Here is a 23007-nt window from a genome sequence, read left to right as displayed (position 1 = left end):
TTCAGTGCACAGGTCATGAAATCTTTATTGCAGGTTTGTCTACAAGCATTTCAATTAAAAAGTGCGCACAGTTTAAGATGTGTTTGTTTATTTATGTATTTATCTAGTGAAAATGCATTTGTAGACTTCAAAAGACATAATTCTGAATAGTCACGTACTGTATATCTTTTCATCTGTTTTGTGCCTTAAATTGTCATACACAGGAGTAAAACCTCTTTGGAGTAGTTGGCTCCACTCATGGGTGAAGTTTGTCCTGTGACTGAACAAAGTTTCGGCGCACTGCTTCATGAACCGAGTTCAGACCAAGTGAAGCGTCAGTTTCGGACTGAACATTACTGGGACGCTGGTCGGAGAAACAGTAATAAACACTTAATTTTAAGAAATTATATATATATAAAAAAAAATATTTGTGGGAACATTAATCCATTTTAGAAAGCTCTTTCACCTCAGGGGGATCTCGTCGTTGTACCGACACAGTCAAACCTGCGTCAGTGATGGAAGCCCCGCTGGAAGACGAGACTTTTCACGAAGCCCCACCAGAGACGCAAAAACCTGACTGTGAGCTGAAAGCTGCTGACGAAGCAATCGCCTTCTTGGCCATCATTGGTAAATTATCAGTTTTTCAACCTTAGTTTTTCTGTGTTTGTGAACGTCATGTGACGATCAGCGAGAACACCTGTTTTTGTCACGTTTTCACTTGTTCCAGCCAAAAGTGGAAAGAAACCGTTTAAATCTTGTGAGCTTTGTAACTAGAGCAATCGGAGATTTCTGACGCACTCTCACGAGCGCCACTAGCTTAGCTTATGGCAAGCTGAAAGCGAACGCTCTCGTTTTGTTTTGGCCGAACGTCTGGCCAGTTTCTGGGTATTCTGTGATAGTACGCGCATGTGGCCGTCGTGCTTGATGAATTCCTGCGCAAAAGTAGTTCCCAGATAATTGTGATAATTCCTGTGAGATAATGAGTATATCTCATCTGAATTAATTCGAAAATTTACCAGTAATAAAAATATAAAGATAACTGAAGAGTGGCTGTAAGAAATATTCAAGAAACTTAAAGTTTATGAGCAACCTCACCTGTTATCACTCAAGCACATTGTAAACATTGACACAATGGAGTGTGATGCGGAAGCGTTCAGAAAGATACAGTTGGAATGTTTTGATAACCGTTTACAGTTGGCGATGAAAGATCTTGTGTGTTTTTACACCTAAATGATCGTAAGTCAGTACTCACATTCATCCAGCAACAACCAGAAAATGGGTCAGGCAAAAGTAGTCCGGCGAGCTCAATCTGTGTGTGAGCTATCCCACAATTCCAAAATAGCAGAGATGTCGCTCCAACAAGAGTGGCACGCTGAGCAGGGTGATTTCTGATGCCCGCCAATCCAGATCTGGATCACCTCCAAAATTCAGTGGAGTCTTCCATGCCCTAATATCTATCTGTGGTGCAAATTTTGTGTAAATCCGCAAAGTAGTTGTGACATAATCCTTAAAAGTCTATATAAAGTGAAATCTTGATCCTGGATCTGGATCCAGATCACCTCCAAAATTTGCAGAGTTGGTGGGGAAGTGGTTAGTGTGCTTGGTTCCCGTAAGCATGCACACAAACTTCTGCTAATCCAAAGATAGCTTCTGCTCTTGTCAAAAGCTCATAAATGTAAATATTGTTTATAAATGATTATAGATGGGCTTGATTGAACATATTCAAATTGTAAGTAAGACACTAGGATATTAATAATTAATGTAAATAACAATAAATGTATATATATATATATATATATATATATATATATATAGGTTGCCTCAGACTTTACACCAAGCGTCCTCTGGTGGACATTTCTGGCCAGTGAAAACATTGCTGACCTCAATACAAATATATGTAATTTGGTCACTTTTCAAAAGAGTCAGACTCATCAATAAAGTCAATTTAGATTCAGTTTCAGTCAACTTTATTAATCCCTAAAAGGGCAATTCATTTCACACCCACTTACCAGAGACAAATATACAGCAATCAATCCACATTTATTTCTAGTTGAACGTAATAATGGCACACATCAGAGTTAAAACAGCCACACATATGCATTTGATTGTTTATGTACTTTGAAACAGTCCGTCATCCGAATTGAGGCTATGTGAGTTTTGGGGGGGGGGGGGGGCACAGCAGCACGTGGCTGTGCAGCCAGCTTGGGGGGAACGGTGAGCTGCTGCAGCTAAAGCTGCACTGCGTCCCAGCTGGGGAAGGGAGAGAGAGGAGAAGATGTACAATGGTTTATCTCAGTTCAGCTTGGTGTATAAAACTCATCGTTTCAGGCAGTGAGAGCTATCAGCTGGCTGTTAGAAGCAAGTTAGAGACAAAACAAAACCAGCTGATGTCACTAGACAATCAATGCAGTCCAGGGTGGTTTTCATCAGGCAGCCAGTTGCGGAAGTACGAATTCTCCCCTTCGGATTGGCCACTTCGCCGGAACTGACATGTCTCTGCGGCAACTCATATATACATACACACACACACACACACACACTATATGTATATATACACTTTGCACTGGGATTTTAGCATTGCATTATTTTTTTGATCTGTGGACAATAAAATGGAGGGAACTTGAATTTATGTGATGAAGAGCCTTTAGGCCACATCACATAAGTTTTTGAAGAGGTGGTCGCAAATCTGAAATTTTCCTTTTATAGACCATCAAATGAAACACATGATTGATTATACAGTTTCTCAGTCAATGTGAAATGATTACTCAGCAATGAGTAAAAATGTACGGTGCTTTTCCCATATTTTCAAAAAATGTATGGGTTTTGTTCCTGATGACTGTTCCTGATGGGTTTTGTTCTCATCCTCTAAACATGGTAAGTGGAGTTGATTCCAAAAAGCTCTATTTTGGTCTCATCTGACCACATGATCTTCCACATGATCCTCCTCTGGATCATCCATATGGTCACTGGTGAACTTCAAACGGGCCTGGACACGTGCTGGCTTGAGCAGGGGGACCTTGCTGCCCTGCAGGATTTTAAACCATGACAGCATCATCTGTTACTAATGTAATCTTTGTGACTGTGGTCCCAGCTCTCTTCAGGTCATTGACCAGGTCCTCCTGTGTTGTTCTGAGCTTTCTCAGAATCATCCTTAGCCCACAAAGTGAGATCTTGCATGGAATCCCAGACCGAGGGAGACTGACAGTCATCTTGTGTTTCTTCCACTTTCTAATAAAGAATCTTAACAGTTGTTGTCTTCTACCAAGCTGCTTGCCTGTTGTCCTGTAGTCCATCCCAGCCTTGTGCAGGTCTACAGTTTTGTCCCTGGTGTAGACAGCTCTTTGGTCTTGGCTATGGTGGAAAGGTTGGAGTGTGATTGATTGAGTGTGTGAACAGGTGTCTTTTATACAGGTAACAAGTTCAAACAGGTGCAATTAATACAGGTAAAGAGTGCAGAATAAGAGGGCTTCTTAAAGAAAAATTAACAGGTCTGTGAGAGCCAGAATTCTTGCTGGTTGGTAGGGGGTCAAATACTTATTTTATGCAATAAAATGCAAATGAATTATTTAAAAATCATACAATGTGATTTTCTGGATTTTTTTTTAGATTCTGTCTCTCACAGTTGAAGTGTATCTACGATAAAAATTACAGACCTCTCCATTCTTTGTAGGTGGAAAAACCTGCAAAACTGACGGGGTCAAATACTTATTTTCCCCACTGTAGATACAATGATTTCTTGGACTCAGCCATCAAAAGTATATCTATCTGTGGATCTTTGGACTTTGAGATACACCAGGGAAGGGTTTATGGAGTCTTGAGGTAAATGGTAAATGGACTGCATTTATATAGTGCTTTTCCATCTGCATCAGACGTTCAAACCGCTTTACAATCATGCCTCACATTCACAGCATTCAGGGTGCTGTCATACAAGGCACTCACTACACACCGGGAGCAATAGAGGATTAAAGGCCTTGCCCAAGGGCCCTTAGTGATTTTCCAGTCAGGCGGGGATTTGAACCCATGATCTTCTGGACTCAAGCCCAACACCTTAACCACTTACCATCACCTCCCCTGTACAGAAGTAAACACTGGCTTACTGTGTGGTTTTTCAACGTGGATGGTAACCAAGTAAAACTTACATTGTGAGGGAGCATGGTCTATGACATTTTGAACATGTGGCGCAGTATGATCCTGCACGCAGATGCCTCAGTGTTGTTGACTCCAGCATCAGGAACAGCCCTAGGAGTCGCCCATGTTTCACCTGACTGTGGCAAATGGATGATACTGGCTAATTTTAAGAGATAGGGATGAACCAGTTATCTACCTGGTGGTTGCCAACCATAGCCCACGGCAGTTCCATAATGTGGTAGATGTGGCAATGTACAGCACCAGCCCATACTCCCAGATCTCACCTGACCTGATTTGTTTCTGTGTGGAAACAAGTAAGCCAGTGGCCCAAGGATAAATTGAGTTTCTGGTCAGTGAGACTTCTGAGAGGAAAGCAAATAAATAAATAAAAATTCACATTGGTTCAGAGGTATTTTAAGAAAATAACTTTTCCTGAGTGTTATAAACACTTGATAAATTAAGACAAAAGTGTGTTTTTCAGCTTTCAAAGCAGGATGAGGAAGTAAAGTTTGTGAATCACTATCCTGTGTATCCCCACTGTCTTTGTGTCAGAGCCTACAGAGCTGATGAAGTGCCTGTTTCCAGACTCCCTGGTGACTGTTTCACAAGGCGGTAGAGACCTGGGTACCTTCAATGTGACGGTAGAGTTTGCATCTAGACTCCAGCAGCCCTGCATGCTGCTACATGCTCACAGTCAAGGAGCTATTGATGACTTTCCCTGTGGTACCACCGTGACAGGTAAACTAAAAATGATATCCTTTGTTCTGATTGTTCACTGACGTGTCTGTATACTTCATATTTTATTTCATTGTGCCTACCTGTATCGACTATGGAAGCCTATTTGTCCACGGAGCTTGAGGTTCTGGAGGAAGACTATTGTGAATATGTCAAGGTGAGTTTCAGTGGGCTGTAAACTGTCTTATTTGAAAATGGTTTTAAAAAAGAAAGTTAGGCTAATAGATATTTTAATATTGAAAATGTATTAGTATTTTTTACTTGTCTACCACAGAGTGTTAGTGCTGAAAGCAAACAATGAAAAGAAGCTCAAAGTGCAGATTTTCAGCTTTAATTACATCCAGTGGCATAACTTTGGGTATTTGCTAATTTAATAAATTAACATATCCTGTCAGGTCTAGGAGGAGCAGATACTGATCTATCTTGTGTCCCAACTGGAAACTCCACAGGTACGTAGTGCCTGTGTCAGCCAGGTGCTACGTGGGTATTGCCTTGGTCTTGTACAGTCACTGGCGTCCTCAGAAATTATGGACCCTAGTGCTCAATCATGTGCAAGAAAACATGCCACATGATTGTGGTGTCACAGCAGCTGTGTCCTCACAGTGCAACTACACTTCATCTTGATCTCCAGAAGTAATCACTCATTTGGCACAAAGTCATTCTAGTGGTACCCAAAGACTCTTCAGAAACACACAGTACTAAAGACATCCAGTCATACTCTTCAATTTGTGGTTAATGTCTAGGTCTCACAATCCTACAGCAAAACAGGAAGTGCCTGGGCCCTCATTGATCAACATTACATAGAAAAGCTTTAGTTAAATTTTTCAGCTTCTCCCTTTTTGCTTGGGGTCTCCAAAGCAGATCTGTGTGCTGATTTGGCACAAGTTTTATGTCAGCTACATGTCTTGACACAACTCCACATTATAGAGATTTCAATTCAATTTATTCAATTTATAACACGCCAAATCACAACAAAAATTGCCTCAAGGTGCCTCACACAAAACAGTTCAAAATCAAAATTAAAATCAGTGAGTAAATTAAAAAATTCAAGTACACAATTAAAAGAATAAAACAGATTAAAAAAAATAAAAGCTATTCATAAGAAAGGGAGTAAAAATATGTTTTCAGTCTTGACTTAAAAATGTCCATGGAATCTGACTGCCTCACGGTCGCAGGGAGACTGTTCCATAGAGCGGGTGCAGGATAAGAGAAGGCTCTTTGCAAATGGTCTTGAACTAGGACCTTTCTGTTTTGAAAGTAAGTGCTGGTTCCCTGCTGGATCCCATGCAGTTTGCCTATCGGGCAAACAGGTCAGTCGAGGATGCAGTCAACATAGGGTTGTATCACATTCTGGAACACCTTTTGACTTTGCAGGGACATATTGCTCTCCCCACTGCTCTTCTCCCTTTATAGCAATGACTGCACATCAAGTGACCTGCCTGTTAAACTCATGAAGTTTGCAGATGACACTACAGTAGTCAGCCTAATCCGAGATGGGTAAGAATCTGCTTATAGATTGGGGGTGGAACAGCTGGTCCTGTAGTCTGGTCAGAACAACCTGGAGCTGAACATATTCAAGAGTGTGGAGATGACAGTGGACTGCAGGAGGAGCCCCCACCACTGCCTCCATCACCATTCTCAAAAACACTGTGTCCATGGTGGAAACATTCAGGTTTCTGGGATCCACCATCTCCCAGGACCTGAAGTGGACAGCAAACACACACACACACACACACACACTCATCAAGAAGGTCCAGCAGAGGATGTACTTTCTGAGGCAGCTCAGGAAGTTCATTCTACCCCAGTAGCTGCTGGTCCAGTTATACACAGCAACTGTCCAGTCTGTTACGTGGTCATCCATCATCATCTGGTTTGGTTCAGCAACCAAACAGGACAGGAACAGTCTGCAGTGGATGAGCAGGTCTGTAGAGAGGATCCTAAGCTGGCATCTATCTAGGATTTGTACAACTGCACAGTGAAGAAATGGACAGGAAGCATCACTGTAGACCCATCACACCCTAGTTAGAACCTCTTTGAACTTCTGCCCTGTGGACGGCCCTAGTCTACACCACAACAACCAGACACGGGAACAGTCGTCCCAAACCCGAGAGTGAACCAGACTGACTCCAGATAAGTACTTTTATTTAATTGTTTGGTTTTGGTGTTTTTGTGAGATGCGCTCAGTACATGTAGTAGGGGCAGGTGCGCCATCTGACGTTAAAGTGATGAAACTTCAGTCAATGGGTCAGTCTGCTCCATTTTGTTATGTTTTACCCCCATTTCATATTATCAGTCCCCATTTATGGTATGGAAATAGAAGACTTAACAGTATTCCCTGATAACTCCCTTCTGTCTGATCATTTCTTAATAACATTTACATTTACTCTGATGGACTACCCAGCAGTGGGGAATAAGTTTCATTACACTAGAGGTCTTTCAGAAAGCGCTGTAACTAGGTTTAAGGATATGATTCCTTCTTTATGTTCTCTAATGCCATATACCAACACAGTGCAGAGTAGCTACCTAAACTCTGTAAGGGAGATAGAGTATCTCGTCAATAGTTTTACATCCTCATTGAAGACAACTTTGGATGCTGTAGCTCCTCTGAAAAAGAGAGCTTTAAATCAGAAGTGTCTGACTCCGTGGTATAACTCACAAACTCGTAGCTTAAAGCAGATAACCCGTAAGTTGGAGAGGAAATGGCGTCTCACTAATTTAGAAGATCTTCACTTAGCCTGGAAAAAGAGTCTGTTGCTCTATAAAAAAGCCCTTCGTAAAGCTAGGACATCTTTCTACTCATCACTAATTGAAGAAAATAAGAACAACCCCAGGTTTCTTTTCAGCACTGTAGCCAGGCTGACAAAGAGTCAGAGCTCTATTGAGCTGAGTATTCCATTAACTTTAACTAGTAATGACTTCATGACTTTCTTTGCTAACAAAATTTTAACTATTAGAGAAAAAATTACTCATAACCATCCCAAAGACGTATCGTTATCTTTGGCTGCTTTCAGTGATGCCGGTATTTGGTTAGACTCTTTCTCTCCGATTGTTCTGTCTGAGTTATTCTCATTAGTTACTTCATCCAAACCATCAACATGTTTATTAGACCCCATTCCTACCAGGCTGCTCAAGGAAGCCCTACCATTATTTAATGCTTCGATCTTAAATATGATCAATCTATCTTTGTTAGTTGGCTATGTACCACAGGCTTTTAAGGTGGCAGTAATTAAACCATTACTTAAAAAGCCATCACTTGACCCAGCTATCTTAGCTAATTATAGGCCAATCTCCAACCTTCCTTTTCTCTCAAAAATTCTTGAAAGGGTAGTTGTAAAACAGCTAACTGATCATCTGCAGAGGAATGGTCTATTTGAAGAGTTTCAGTCAGGTTTTAGAATTCATCATAGTACAGAAACAGCATTAGTGAAGGTTACAAATGATCTTCTTATGGCCTCGGACAGTGGACTCATCTCTGTGCTTGTTCTGTTAGATCTCAGTGCTGCTTTTGATACTGTTGACCATAAAATTTTATTACAGAGATTAGAGCATGCCATAGGTATTAAAGGCACTGCGCTGCGGTGGTTTGAATCATATTTGTCTAATAGATTACAATTTGTTCATGTAAATGGGGAATCTTCTTCACAGACTAAAGTTAATTATGGAGTTCCACAAGGTTCTGTGCTAGGACCAATTTTATTCACTTTATACATGCTTCCCTTAGGCAGTATTATTAGACGGTATTGCTTAAATTTTCATTGTTACGCAGATGATACCCAGCTTTATCTATCCATGAAGCCAGAGGACACACACCAATTAGCTAAACTGCAGGATTGTCTTACAGACATAAAGACATGGATGACCTCTAATTTCCTGCTTTTAAACTCAGATAAAACTGAAGTTATTGTACTTGGCCCCACAAATCTTAGAAACATGGTGTCTAACCAGATCCTTACTCTGGATGGCATTACCCTGACCTCTAGTAATACTGTGAGAAATCTTGGAGTCATTTTTGATCAGGATATGTCATTCAAAGTGCATATTAAACAAATATGTAGGACTGCTTTTTTGCATTTACGCAATATCTCTAAAATCAGAAAGGTCTTGTCTCAGAGTGATGCTGAAAAACTAATTCATGCATTTATTTCCTCTAGGCTGGACTATTGTAATTCATTATTATCAGGTTGTCCTAAAAGTTCCCTAAAAAGCCTTCAGTTAATTCAAAATGCTGCAGCTAGAGTACTGACGGGGACTAGAAGGAGAGAGCATATCTCACCCATATTGGCCTCTCTTCATTGGCTTCCTGTTAATTCTAGAATAGAATTTAAAATTCTTCTTCTTACTTATAAGGTTTTGAATAATCAGGTCCCATCTTATCTTAGGGACCTCGTAGTACCATATTACCCCAATAGAGCGCTTCGCTCTCAGACTGCAGGCTTACTTGTAGTTCCTAGGGTTTGTAAGAGTAGAATGGGAGGCAGAGCCTTCAGCTTTCAGGCTCCTCTCCTGTGGAACCAGCTCCCAATTCAGATCAGGGAGACAGACACCCTCTCTACTTTTAAGATTAGGCTTAAAACTTTCCTTTTTGCTAAAGCTTATAGTTAGGGCTGGATCAGGTGACCCTGAACCATCCCTTAGTTATGCTGCTATAGACGTAGACTGCTGGGGTGTTCCCATGATGCACTGTTTCTTTTTCTTTTTGCTCTGTATGCACCACTCTGCATTTAATCATTAGTGATCGATCTCTGCTCCCCTCCACAGCATGTCTTTTTCCTGGTTCTCTCCCTCAGCCCCAACCAGTCCCAGCAGAAGACTGCCCCTCCCTGAGCCTGGTTCTGCTGGAGGTTTCTTCCTGTTAAAAGGGAGTTTTTCCTTCCCACTGTAGCCAAGTGCTTGCTCACAGGGGGTCGTTTTGACCGTTGGGGTTTTACATAATTATTGTATGGCCTTGCCTTGCAATATAAAGCGCCTTGGGGCAACTGTTTGTTGTGATTTGGCGCTATATAAAAAAAATTGATTGATTGATTGATTGATTTCAAATTCAAATCAAATTTATTAATTTATATAGCGCCAATTCACGATGAAAGTGTCTCAAGGCGCTTCACACAACATAAAAAAACAATTAAAAATTTAAAACACAATTAAAAAGACGACCATAAAAGAATACAAGAATAAAAACACATCATAACACTAATGATAAAACAGGGAAAACAAATGAGTCTTTAAACGTGACTTAAAAGTTTCCACAGTATCCGACTGCCGAATGTGTGCCGGGAGATCGTTCCACAGAGCTGGGGCACAATAGGAGAAAGCTCTGTGACCGGCAGACTTTTTATTCACCGTGGGAACACACAGAAGTCCTGCACCCTGAGAACGCAGGGCCCGAGCCGGTACATAGGGGCTTACCAGGTCAGCCAGATAGGGAGGTGCAAGTCCATGAACAATTTTATAAACTAATAACAGTACTTTAAAATCCGATCTTGCAGGAACAGGAAGCCAGTGCAGGGACGCCAAAAGGGGCATAATGTGGTCAAACTTTCTGCTTTTTGTCAAAAGTCTGGCAGCAGCGTTTTGAACCAGTTGAAGACCCCTAATCCTGGACTGCGGTAAGCCAGAAAATAGAGCATTACAATAGTCCAATGTAGAAGAGACAAATGCATGAATCAGTCTCAGCATCAGCCATAGACAGGATGGGACGAATCTTCGCTATATTTCGCAAATGGAAGAAAGCAGTCCTCGTAATGTCTCTAATGTGGAGATCAAAGGACAACGTAGGATCAAAAATTACTCCAAGGTTCCTCACTTTATCCATATGATGTATAACACACGAACCTAAGCTAAGTGCTAGCTGATCAAATTGATGCCGATACCTTGCTGGACCAAGAACCATAACTTCAGTCTTATCAGAATTTAAAAGTAGGAAGTTACTAGACATCCAACTTCTTACTGATGCAAGGCAATCTTCCTAAGATTTTATGTGAATGAGATTACCAGCAGTTATTGGCATGTACAATTGAGTGTCATCAGCATAGCAATGAAAGGGAATCCCAAAGCGCCGCAGTTTCCGCATTTCGCAAAAAAGATTAAATAAAAGCACTAAATTGAATCATATTTGGAGTCAGTCTGCTCCATTTTGCTACGTCTTACCCCCGTTTCATTATTATCAGTCCCCATTTCGCTCCATTTCGCTAAAAAATAATTTAAAAAAAGTACTTAATTGAATCATATTTAATCATATTTGGAGTCAGTCTGCTCCATTTCGTTACATTTTACCCCCATTTCGTGATTATCAGGCTCCATTTTGCCCCATTTCTTCCATTTCATATTTTAGGATAGCTGCTTAAGAAAAGTTATTTGAACTTAGCTAGAGAAGTCTTGTGGCGTTAACTCAGTTGACAGTTGAAATAACTAAGTTTCTGTAACTGTAAATCTGTTTTTGCGTGACATGTTTGCCTGTTGTTACCTCCCCCAAGGAGGTTATGTTTTCGGTCGCGTCCATTTGTTGGTTGGTTGGTTGGATTGTTAGGATTACTCAAAAAATCCTCAACGGATTTCAATGAAAATTTTACCAGGGGTGTATCTTGGCCTAACTTAGAAGTCATTAAATTTTGGTAATGATCCAGAACACGATCTGGATCCAGTAATTTTTTTTATGGATTCTTTATCATTGCAAGATAGGGCCAATTTCAACATTTTTGCATCTAACTTCATGAAGACGGGTCACAAAGGCTGAACAAAAATTAAGTTACAACATAACAATAATTTAGCATTTGGTTCTCCTCATTGAATAAACTTATTAGAAAATAAAAAAAAAACAGTGTAGTTCATGCAGATTCTCTTTATAAATACATTTGCTGAAAATTTAAGGGTTTAAACCTCTGGGGCTGACGCCGTCGTATACGACAACTGAGACCAAGCTTTACTAAATTATAAATAACTTTTTAATGATATGAGATAGAAACTTACTTTTTTTTTTTTTTTGCTGAAAAGTTAACTCCGTGGACTTTCGAGCCACCGTCCACCATCTTTGTACTCCTCATAGAAGATGTATGATGACGTGAGCAATGTGAGTGTCCAATCGGAATTGGTTCACCGTCACATGGTTTTCCAAAATCCAATCATAGGGCAGATTCACCTCACGTGACACACCAAAGATTGTTTTTAGGAGTGATGTGTTACTAGTTGGCCCGTATTAATAGGCCCCTGGCTGCTCCAATGCACCCTGCACCATTACGCACAGCGAAAGTGAAAGTGAGCAGACGGAGAGTCTCTCATACAATCTCACATGTTCAGACAGTGTGTGAGTATCATGATTGCTCGACTAGTTTTCCTGTGAATGTTACTGGATAAGACTGTGGCAAGCTCTCTCGCTTCAGTGTAAAGCACTGTTTACTTTATCAATGGAGCGAGGGGGGAGGGGCCGCTCCTCAAACTGAATGAGCCTCGAAGTGTGAAAGCTGCTTTCAGAGCAGGAGAGAACAAACACACAGTCAACTTCATAGTAGAAGTTTGTCATGTGACCTTTGTGTAATAGCAGACAGAAATTGCTTTGAGTTGAAGACAAACATAACACATAGACCATTTTGTATATATTGTTCAAAATGTGCATTTGTGTTTATTGTTTGAAACTTTTTGTTGTACAGTCTTTCACACAATAGCCCAAATTACCTTTATAAAGTGTCAAAACAGTTGTTTATTATAGTTTGCTGTGTGTTTTGAATAAATGTGTGGAAAAATATTTTCTACTTTACTTTTTCCTTTCTTATTTCTGATTGTAAACCTTTACTACACTTATAAAACACAACTACAGCATATATATTTTGAAAGTACAGGTTATCCTGAAAAAAAGAGACATAAAACTTGATTGTGGGATGCAGGGAGAGCTGTTAACAGCAATAATAAAAAATTTATGCCAGGCGAGTGAACTGTCCAAAAAATGCCATTGGACCCCAGAGGGTTAACCACTGAATTTGAAACATGACGGTAGATGCGTGAAACAATGTGGAATAAGTCTCTTTGCCAAAGGGTATTCCATGTGACGTCAGTGACCCTATGGCCTTGGAGGAGGTTTGCGCTCTCCGAGTGCTTCTAGATTGATATGTCACAATTCGATATTTCTATTTTGCATTTTGTGCCTTGAAACTACCATTTGAATCTGTTTTTCAGCTGGAGGGCCACAGTGTGGAGAAGAGGTGTTCTATGGTGCAGCGTGACGGGCGGATGGTGATAGAAAAAGTTACCACTGTGGGAGAGGTGAGAGAATTAAAGTAGGTAACAAACAACCAAAGCTGTTAAAAACATACAATCTCAATGGTCCTCTTTCAAAAATCACTTGGACTTATAGATTTGTTTGTGAATGATGTTCGTGTAATCACCAATTTTCACATTTATTGAGCTTTTTTGTAGATACGAGGTCTGTCAATAAAGTAACGGTCCTTTTTATTTTTTTCAAAAACTATATGGATTTCATTCATATGTTTTTACGTCAGACATGCTTGAACCCTTGTGCGCATGCTTGAGTTTTTCCACGCCTGTCGGTGACGTCATTCGCCTGTGAGCACGCCTTGGGAAGGAGTGGTCCCGCCCCCTCGTCGGATTTTCATTGTCTGGAAATGGCGGAATGAAAAGGACTTTTTTCCATCAGAATTTTTTCAGAAGCTGTTAGAGACTGGCACCTGGAAACCATTCAAAAAATTTGTCTGGCTTTCGGTGAAAATTTTACAGGCTTCACAGAGAATAAGGTCTGTTACTACAGCTTTAAGGACCCCTTTAAGGACGCTCGGCGTGCCGAGCTCCGAGCTGCGACGACGCGGCACAAGCCGCCGGACCATTTCTAAACGGATGGCTATGTGGATACGAGACCGTCGTGTGCTCTTTCTCTGGTTATCACAAGAGATGGACATCAGCCATTTTCCGGCAGGTTTCACTTTTAACAAGAGATTTTGTCATGGAAAGCCGCGCGGAGGCTTCGCGCGTAAAGACCGATTCGCTTTGGAAGCGAGACAAAGGAACACCTCCGTTTCGGCGGGTCAGAGGACAAGTTTGGACATGTCCAGCTCTCCACAATTTCACTGATACTTACTGGACTGGTAAGCATTGAAAGCCGAGATAGACATGTCCAATCTGCCGGAAAATGGCTGATGTCCAGCTCTTGTGATAACCAGAGAAAGAGCACACAACGGTCTCGTATCCACAGAGCCATCCGTTTAGAAATGGTCCGGTGGCTTGTGCCGCGTCGTCGCAGCTCGGAGCGCGGCACGCCGAGCGTCCTTAAAGGGGTCCTTAAAGCTGTACTAACAGACCTTATTCTCTGTGAAGCCCGTACAATTTTCACCGAAAGCCAGATAAATTTTTCGAATGGTTTCCAGGTGCCAGTCTCTAACAGCTTCTGAAAAAATTCTGATGGAAAAAAAGTCCTTTTCATTCCGCCATTTCCAGACAATGAAAATCCGACGAGGGGGCGGGACCACTCCTTCCCAAGGCGTGCTCACAGGCGAATGACGTCACCGACAGGCGTGGAAAAACTCACGCATGCGCACAAGGGTTCAAGCATGTCTGACGTAAAAACATATGAATGAAATCCATATAGTTTTTGAAAAAAAAAAGGACCGTTACTTTATTGACAGACCTCGTATGTCAAAAATATACAAGGGGTAATAGACCTGTAGTAGAAGTCGTGTTACATACCTCAGTCTCTTTGGCAGTAAAATGTGCTCCTGGTATATGACTTTGGGCTAAATTTATTGTATGAATGTTCAGCATAAACTAAAAAAATACACCATGAACTATCATATTTAAACAACTGCAAATTATAAAGAACACAACGCTCATACAGCCAGTATACTTTAGCATTGCGTTTTTTTTAAATACTGTAATGTACATTTTGATGTCTGCTGTGTGTTTGCGTATACTCATGTATGTACAGGAGGTGAGGAAGGAGAGTGTTTCCTATCCCACACCTGTCCTGCGAGGTTTGGTAACAGAAGGTTCTAATTTCCTTCTGATGCGTCTGATCGCTTTGAGGAAGCAGGTGCCTGAAAATATGACGTTCATCTCCTTTGATCAGAATTTACGCCTCACCCACAGTACCTATGTAAGTGACTGTGAATGACCTCTGCTAGTCTGTGTCTCCTTTGAGTTGTGTAACATGATTATCTGCTTGTCTGTGGACAGAGTGAGTTGTGTCTCAAGCAGCTGCAGGTTGGGGGTGAGATGATGGAGGTGTTTGGGCTGGAGAGGGTGGTTCAGTCTGTGGAGGGCAGCGCTACGACCTGGCAATACTACTTCCTTCCTGACGGGTAAACTGTGTCACAGCACCTCATGAGATTTCTACACTGAGACTGTTTCTGTGCACATCATCTGTAACTGACAGTTTGACTTTTTCAGCTGTGGTATTACTATTATTAATGGTATTGGTAATACGAGGTCTGTGATAAAAGTATCCGACCTTTTTATTTTATGCAAAAACTATATGGATTTGATTCATATGTTTTTACGTCAGCCAAGCTTGAACCTTCGTGCGCATGCGTGAGTTTTTCCACGCCTGTCGGTTGCGTCATTCGCCTGTGGGCAGGCTTTGAGTGAGCACTGTTCCACCCCTCTCGTTGTTGTTTCATTGCGAGGAAATGGCAGAATGATTTGGGCTTTTTTTCCATCAGAATTTTTCAGAAACTGTTAGAGACAGGCAGCTGGAAACCATTAGAAAAATTTTTCTGGCTTTCGGTGAAAATTTTACGGGCTTCACAGAGAATAAGGAGTGTTACTACAGCTTTAAGAGCGGGCCACAATGGCGCACGGTGCGCTGCGCTCCGAGCTGCCATCGAGAGGCAGAAACCACCACATCATTTCTAAACGGATGGCTGTGTGGAGCCGGGACCGTCGTGTTCAATTTCTCTGGTTATCACAAGAGCTGGACATCAGCCATTTTCCGGCAGATCTCACTTTTAACAAGAGATTTTGTCATGGAAAGCCGCGCGGAGGCTTCGCGCTTCACGATCGATTCGCTGATGAAGTGAGACAAAGGAACACCTCCGTTTCGGAGTGTTAGAGGACAAGTTGGGACATGCCTATCTCGGCTTTCAGTGCTTACCAGTCGAGTGAGTATAAGAGAAATTGTGGAGAGCTGGGCTTGTCCTCTGGCACTCCGAAACGGAGGTGTTCCTTTGTCTCGCTTCATCAGCGAATTGGTCGTGACGCGCGAAGCCTCCACGCAGCTTTCCATGACAAAATCTCTTGTTAAAAGTGAGATCTGCCGGAAAATGGCTGATGTCCAGCTCTTGTGATAACCAGAGAAATTGCACACGACGGTCCAGGCTCCACACAGCCATCCGTTTAGAAATGATGTGGTGGTTTCTGTCTCTCAATGGCGGCTCGGAGCGCGGCGCAATGTGCGCCATTGTGGGCCGTCCTTAAAGCTGTAGTAACACTCCTTATTCTCTGTGAAGCCTGTAAAATTTTCACCGAAAGCCAGATAAATTTTTGGATGGTTTCCAGCTGCCTGTCTCTAATGCCGCGTTCACACCGGGCGCGACACGAGCGACTGCAGCCACAGGTTACCATGTAATCCCTATGTAAGGACGTGTTTTGGTGCCAAACCGCGCAGCGCGACGCGATGGAGGCGAGTGAAGCGACGCGAGTGAAGCGATTTTGAGCGTTTCGCGCGTTTGTGGCGCGATATTGCGTCGCCTCACGTCGCGCTGCCCTCCTCCCCAAGTTCAAAAATCTGAACTTTTTCATCTCGTCGCGATGACCAGTCAGGGACTGAATATGTAGTGACGTGGAGATGTCTGGAGTTTGACTGAAGATGTGAACATGTCCTGTATCTGGTAGCAGCCTATGAGCAGGACTTATGTCTCTTTTTGTCCTTTATTTCACAATCATGACAGAGTTTTTGGAGCGAACAGCAGCACCACAGCAGCGGGGAGCGGAGTTTCTTTTTATTTTTATTTTACGTGCGCGCGCGAATCGTCCTGGAGATTATTTTACTTATTAACTACACACCTGTATAAAGCAAATGGTGACTGGTTTCTAAACACAATTATGACAGAGTTTTTGGAGCGAGCAGCAGCCCTACTTGCAGCAGCAGGGAGCGGAGCTTTTTCCTTTTCTTTTTTTTATGTGCGCACAAGAGCGAATCGTCTGTAGAGAATATTTTATTAATTAACTACACAGATGTATAATAAAACAAATGGTGACTGGTTTCTAAACACAATTATGACAGAGTTTTTTGGGGGAAGAGCCAGCTGCAGCAAGCAGCGGAGTTTTTTTTTTTTTTTTTTTTAAATTGTTTACATGTGCGCGCGCGAACGGGACAGTTGATCCTCAAACTGGTTCCCACAGAGGTGGAAGGACCGCTGAAAGCGGCGGTCACCCAGACACAGCTCCTGCAGCAAATAATGATACTCTCTGTATTGGGAGCTTTTCACAACAACTCGCTCCGTGTGATCAAGGTCCATCATGTTAGCTTGACTGACAGCCGGAGCCGGCGAGCGGAATGGAAGCTCCTCCTATTTGATGACGCACCGGGGCGAATTTTCGCAGCGGAAGTCCACCCAAGCAGAGCGACACACCGGGCGAAGGAGGCGCGTCCGTCGCCTGGCGACCCACGCGAATTTGTAGCGTCATATCGCGCCTGGTGTGAACGCGGCATAACAGTTTCTGAAAAAATTCTGATGGAAAAAAAGCCCAAATCATTCCGCCATTTCCTGGCAATGAAACAACGACGAGAGGGGTGGACCAGTGCTCACTCAAAGCCTGCCCACAGGCGAATGACGCAACCGACAGCCGTGAAAAAACTCATGCATGCGCACGAAGGTTCAAGCTTGGCTGACGTAAAAACATATGAATCAATTCCATATATTTTTTTCATAAAATAAAAAGGTTGGATACTTTTCTCACAGACCTCGTATACCACGCAGCGGGTAGCAGCTCATCTGGCTACTGCACTCCGATCGGTCCCTCGTTTTTTATTATGGAATAATAATGAATTCATGTGGAAATGATTGTTGTACAAAAAGCTTCAGATACCTGTCCCTGAGATAGATGATGACTGGAGTGCAGTTTTAAACAGAAACGAGGTGATAATCAGCAAAATGCTGGTGACGCTTAGAAATGATGCATGCACAGTGAAGTCAGGGTGGACTGATTTTTAGGGGGGGACCGTTTTGTCTGCAACCGAATATACTATAATGAGCCCATGTCAGGGCTATGTTCTGTACGGTGCCATGTTCACAGAAGCTAAATGACAAACTCATTAACGCATAAAGTGGCGAAGCGTGGGTGGCTCTACGTGTGACGAAAGACACCTGAACACGCCTCTCTCTTAGACTCCAAGCCACTTAACCTCCATTTGAGTGTTTATTAAATCATATTTTTGGGGACACGGTCTACAGTCCCAATTCCAATGAAGTTGGGACGTTGTGTAAAATGTAAAAAAAACAAGATACAATGATTTGCAAATCCTCTTCAACTTATATTCAATTGAATACATGACAAAGACAAGATATTTAATGTTCAAACTGATAAACTTTATTGTTTTGTGCAAATATTTGCTCATTTTGAAATGGGTGCCTGCAGCACATTTCAAAAAAGCTGGGACAGTGGTATGTTTACCACTGTGTTACATCACCTTTCCTTTTAACAACACTCAATAAGTGTTTGGGAACTGAGGACACTAACTGTGGAAGCTTTGTAGGTGGAATTCTTTCCCATTCTTGCTTTATGTGCGACTTCAGTTGTTCAACAGTCCGGGGTCTCTATTGTCGTATTTTGCACTTCATAATGCTTCTGTACTTTTTGCAGTCGTTCCTGTGAGTGCTTGCAGCTGGAGGCTGGGTTTGTGGTACATGGAGGGCTGACGTCTTCGCTCCCCACGCCAAACTTGATAAGTACTCACAAATACTGCACGTGCCGAGTTTCTGGATTGGAGGTGGAGGTTTTCCCTCCGTGTGAAACTAAAGACTGTTTACTGGGTGTGTCTTCACACACTCACCTCAAGCTGTTTTCTCTTTATCCTGCCAGCAGTACCAGATCCGGCAGCTGAAGACGGTGGCCACCTGGGGACTCAGGACTTGGCGTCTCCAGTGTGTTTCCAGATCCGGTGGCAGTGGAAATCGTGTGGGGTCCGGCTCTTCTCTGGACGGTGCTCTCCTATCCTCGAGCCTGCCCACACGTCATCTTCGTGTAATTGTCTGTAATCCAAATTCTGGTTCTGTCTGTATTCCATTGTGCACATTTACAACAGTAAATTGTTATTTATTGGCTCATCCATTGTCCGGTTCCTTTGCGCCCTCTGTTGTCGGTCCGTGTCCCTACACTTTCCCAACAATAGCGACGGACTGTGTTAACTGGCAATGGTTTTATGAAGTGTTCCTGAGCCCACGCGGTAAGATCCTTTACACAATGATGTCATTTTTTAATGCAGTGCCGCCTGAGGGATTGAAGGTCACGGGCATTCAGTGTTAGTTTTCAGCCTTGCTGCTTATGTGTAGAAAGTTCTCCGGATTCTCTGAATCTTCTGATTATATTATGGACTGTAGATGATGGAATCCCTAAATTCCTTGAAATTGAACATTGAGAAACATTGTTCTTAAACTGTTGGACTATTTTTTCATGCAGTTGTTCACAAAGTGGTGATCCTCGCCCCATCGTTGCTTGTGAACGGCTGAGCCGTTTGGGGATGCTCCTTTTATACCCAATCATGACATTCACAATTAGTGTCATCGGTTCCCAAACACTTATAGAGTGTTGATAGAAGGAAAGGTGATGTAACACAGTGGTAAACATACCACTGTCCCAGCTTTTTTGAAATGTGTTGCAGGCATCCACTTCAAAATTAGCAAATATTTGCACAAAAACAATAAAGTTTATCAGTTTGAACATTAAATATCTTGTCTTTGTGGAGTATTCAACTGAATATAGGTTGAAGAGGATTTGCAAATCATTGTATTCTGTTTTTATTTACATTTCACACAACGTCCCAACTTCATTGGAATTGGGGTTGTACTTTGTCGTGGACATTGAGTTATAAGCCATGTATTTTCTCAGTAATCATACATTAAAGTGGAGCTCACGGTTGAAGCTACTGACAAATGCTAAAATTACTAACAGTGTGACAACATTAAATCTGACAAGAGTTTTGCTCAGTGCGAATATTGCAACAGAGACGTCTGATGTGTTAGGACGTGCCACCGCACAAGCCATATTATTTCAGTGTTTCTAAATAAATACTCCAAACAAGCAGTCAAAGCCTCCACAACCAGCAGCATTGAGCTGATTCTGAGGTAAAGCCGAGACATGGAGACGCTCCAGCTGTCACTCAAAGCGACCACGTTCCTAAATATACAGAACTTTATGGCTTAAAACAACTTAACCTAAGACGTTTGAAAAAAAAAAAATTATGCTCCGTAAGGTTGTCATGGAGCAGACACTGTTGAAAGAGACCAAAACCGTTTTTTGTACAAGGCTGTAAACATGTTTATTTCTGCTCTAAAGCTGGACATTTTAACATGGTGTCCTATGGGAAAGTTCTCTGTTTTGGAACCAGCCTGCCTGAAGCAGCCAGTCAAGGCATTACCATTTCGCATCAGCTTCAGTTCCAGTAGACTCAGGTTGCTGTTTGATTTGAACTATCAAGAAACCTACTAGATGGATCATAAACCTTTGGAGTAGATTGTGCAAAGGTCAAGGAAACATGGTGCAAAAAAACACCTTTTTTGTATATATATCAACAACCATGAAGCCTAGAGGGATCAACTAAAACACATATTGAACACCAAAATATTTGTGATTGATTGGTATGAATACCTTTATAATGATGTCTCACAGAAGCCATAGTCATACATAGTCAAACGCACCATTACAGACATATGTATGTACTTGTACATTTATATTGTGACGCGTAGAGTGTACTGGAGATATACATCAGTGTTTTGATGCCTTTCATTTTTTCATTTACATGTAACGAGGTTGACTCGTTCAAGTCAGGTGCCTCATCATAAAAAATGTTGTACATGCAAGCTACCAGTAGGCAGAGCAGGTTTTATTTTTTTATTGTTTTGTTATCTTGCTCACGCATCTCTGACTTCGTCATGATTCAAACAGCACAGCATTAAAGTAGAACTCTGGGATTTTTCAACCTGGGCTCTATTTTTATATGTTTTTGGCTTCATCTTTTCACTTGGGATAAAAGTGATTCTAATCAGTCCAATGATGTTTTAGAACACAAATGCCATCATGGGTCAAACAGCCACACAGTGTAATTGTATGGTGCAAGTTAAAAACACTCAGTAAATCACTGCATTAAATACCACACTTACATGCAAACAGCCTGGAGTCTGACTGTCTGGAGATTTTGATGGCGGTTTGTCATTCAGTTCTTTACTTCGGCTGTTTCAGGAGGTGTTCCTGTTTGTCTCTATATGAATATTGTTCCCATTACTTGATAATGAATTTGACTTAATTTTCTATGACCAGGCACTTGGTCAGTAGGGTGCAGGTGGGGTCACCAGTCACCATGAGACTTTTGCATCTGCCATCACAGCTGGAGAAAGGTTGATTATCTCCCCACCCACACACACACACAGAAAAACCTCATTCTTTTATTTAGCAACATCAGTAATTATTATTTTTTTGTGCATGTTTATGGAAATGCTAGATATTGAGCAGACCCCCCTGGTGTGGGAAGAAGACATGCAGATGCAGTCTCGGTTCCTAGATAGAAAGGTAACCAAAAAATGTGCCATTGCCATTTAAGATAATAAATTTGGTTCAATTCATGCCTGGTCTGCCATGACCTGTATGCAGAGAAGCTCTAAAAAATGAATGAATTTGGCTCAGTGCTGTATTTGACTGTTACGTCTTTTTGTTGAATAATCCATTCACACATCATAGAATGAGAACATGTTGATGTTTTGTTGTGTCAGGAGGAGCTGAAGGCCGACCATGCCTCGTACCTGAGACAGCATCCAGAGATACGTGCACTCATATCCGACTTCCTGCAGTTCTTGCTGTTGAAGAAACCATATGATGTGTTCCAGTGTGCCAGAGAGTACTTCCTCCCGTTTGCCTCTCACCATCCTTCAGAACCAAGCCTCAGTGAATCCTCTTTCTGAAGCGCACTCACCTGCTCAGAAAATCCTTTTGAATACAATATCTTTATTCATGAATTAAACACAAGACAAATTTAAAATATTACATTTTATAATACTGTTGGTTTTTTTTTCTTTCTTTCTTTTCTCTTGAGTAGCAGTATGAAAGCAACACACTTGACCAAAAATTGTAGTCTTTTCAATGTGTTGTTGCCCTAATAAAACGGAGCATTTGTTACTTTTGCCAAAGACGTGATGTTTTCAACTCACTTTATCAGTGTGATTATGGAAACGATTTCTTAAAAGCTTTGTGTATTTAGCATATGATGTCTGTGCACATCAGGCGAGAATGGTCAATTCAGCCAGGTCAACTTCAAACACTTTGAAAACTCAACAAAGGATACAAAGAAGCACTGCTGATATTTGGGCTTGCATTCAGTAGGTACTTGCACAGCTAGAATGGCATCAGTGGTTCATTTCTTGGGGGTGAAACCAGAAAGTAAAGGAGATTGATTTCTGTTCAGAACCATCCTTACACGCAACATGTCCAGTGTAGAGAACAGTATAACATCTCTAGTTGTTTCAGTCCAGGCGATCATTTTACACTTCATGAGGATGTCTGTCTCTCAAATTGAAACAAACATCCTTTGCAATGGCAGGAGAAAAGCATCGCTACCCACCTGTAGGAGTGAAGGAAAGGAAAAGTCACTGGCCTCCTCAGCTGGGTTGCGGATTCAAGTCCCCATATGAGGTAACAGTAAGCAGAGTGGTGCAGGAGATGCATGCTGAGTGTAACCCAGAGGATGATGGGGTCAAACTATCCTCTGCTGGAAGGTGATTGTTGTTTCGTTTTGTGTTTTGGATTGTTGAAGAACAATCACCACATTCTCAAAGCACATGCCTAATGGCTGAGTTCTGACAAATTAATCAAACTTTGGGCACCTACTTGAAAAGGTCTCCTGCCACTTCTTTTGCATCACTTCATGTAACAATACAAGCACAGTTGGTCGATTTATAGAAATTATATGGCTGGAGTGCAGTCGCGCTGCTTTGTGGATGTCTGACCCTGTTGGGTCTCACA

At 41.8% G+C, this 23007-nt stretch overlaps 1 protein-coding gene across 2 annotated transcripts; it reads left to right on the top strand.

The window, feature by feature from the left end:
- Positions 1–369: 369 nt before the first annotated feature.
- catip (ciliogenesis associated TTC17 interacting protein) lies at positions 370–22015 on the top strand. Of its 2 annotated transcripts, none has more exons than XM_034183900.1 (9): positions 370–606; positions 4693–4845; positions 4944–4999; positions 13006–13092; positions 14765–14932; positions 15013–15137; positions 21313–21389; positions 21494–21561; positions 21762–22015. In XM_034183900.1, the coding sequence occupies exons 1-9, from the start codon at positions 495–497 to the stop codon at positions 21948–21950; spliced, it is 1035 nt and encodes a 344-aa protein (XP_034039791.1). In that variant the 5' UTR covers positions 370–494; the 3' UTR covers positions 21951–22015. The 2 variants fall into 2 exon arrangements, with proteins under 2 accessions (XP_034039791.1, XP_034039790.1); XM_034183899.1 differs by having other exon boundaries at positions 371–606; positions 4660–4845.
- The last annotated feature ends 992 nt before the right edge of the window (positions 22016–23007 follow it).

This window comes from Thalassophryne amazonica, chromosome 12 (assembly GCF_902500255.1).
Source record: "Thalassophryne amazonica chromosome 12, fThaAma1.1, whole genome shotgun sequence".
In the NCBI taxonomy this organism is placed as follows: domain Eukaryota; kingdom Metazoa; phylum Chordata; class Actinopteri; order Batrachoidiformes; family Batrachoididae; genus Thalassophryne; species Thalassophryne amazonica.
Note: the sequence above shows the minus strand (reverse complement) of the source record. Positions and strands in the feature narration are given on the sequence as shown.

Bases quoted from the DNA above. Each gene is read 5' to 3' on its own strand.
- catip (XM_034183899.1), top strand. From the start codon at position 495: ATGGAAGCCCCGCTGGAAGACGAGACTTTTCACGAAGCCCCACCAGAG. The intron at 15,138-21,312 runs GTAAACTGTGTC...TTCTATGACCAG, and splicing joins TACTACTTCCTTCCTGACGG to GCACTTGGTCAGTAGGGTGC. The intron at 21,390-21,493 runs GTTGATTATCTC...TGGAAATGCTAG, and splicing joins GCCATCACAGCTGGAGAAAG to ATATTGAGCAGACCCCCCTG.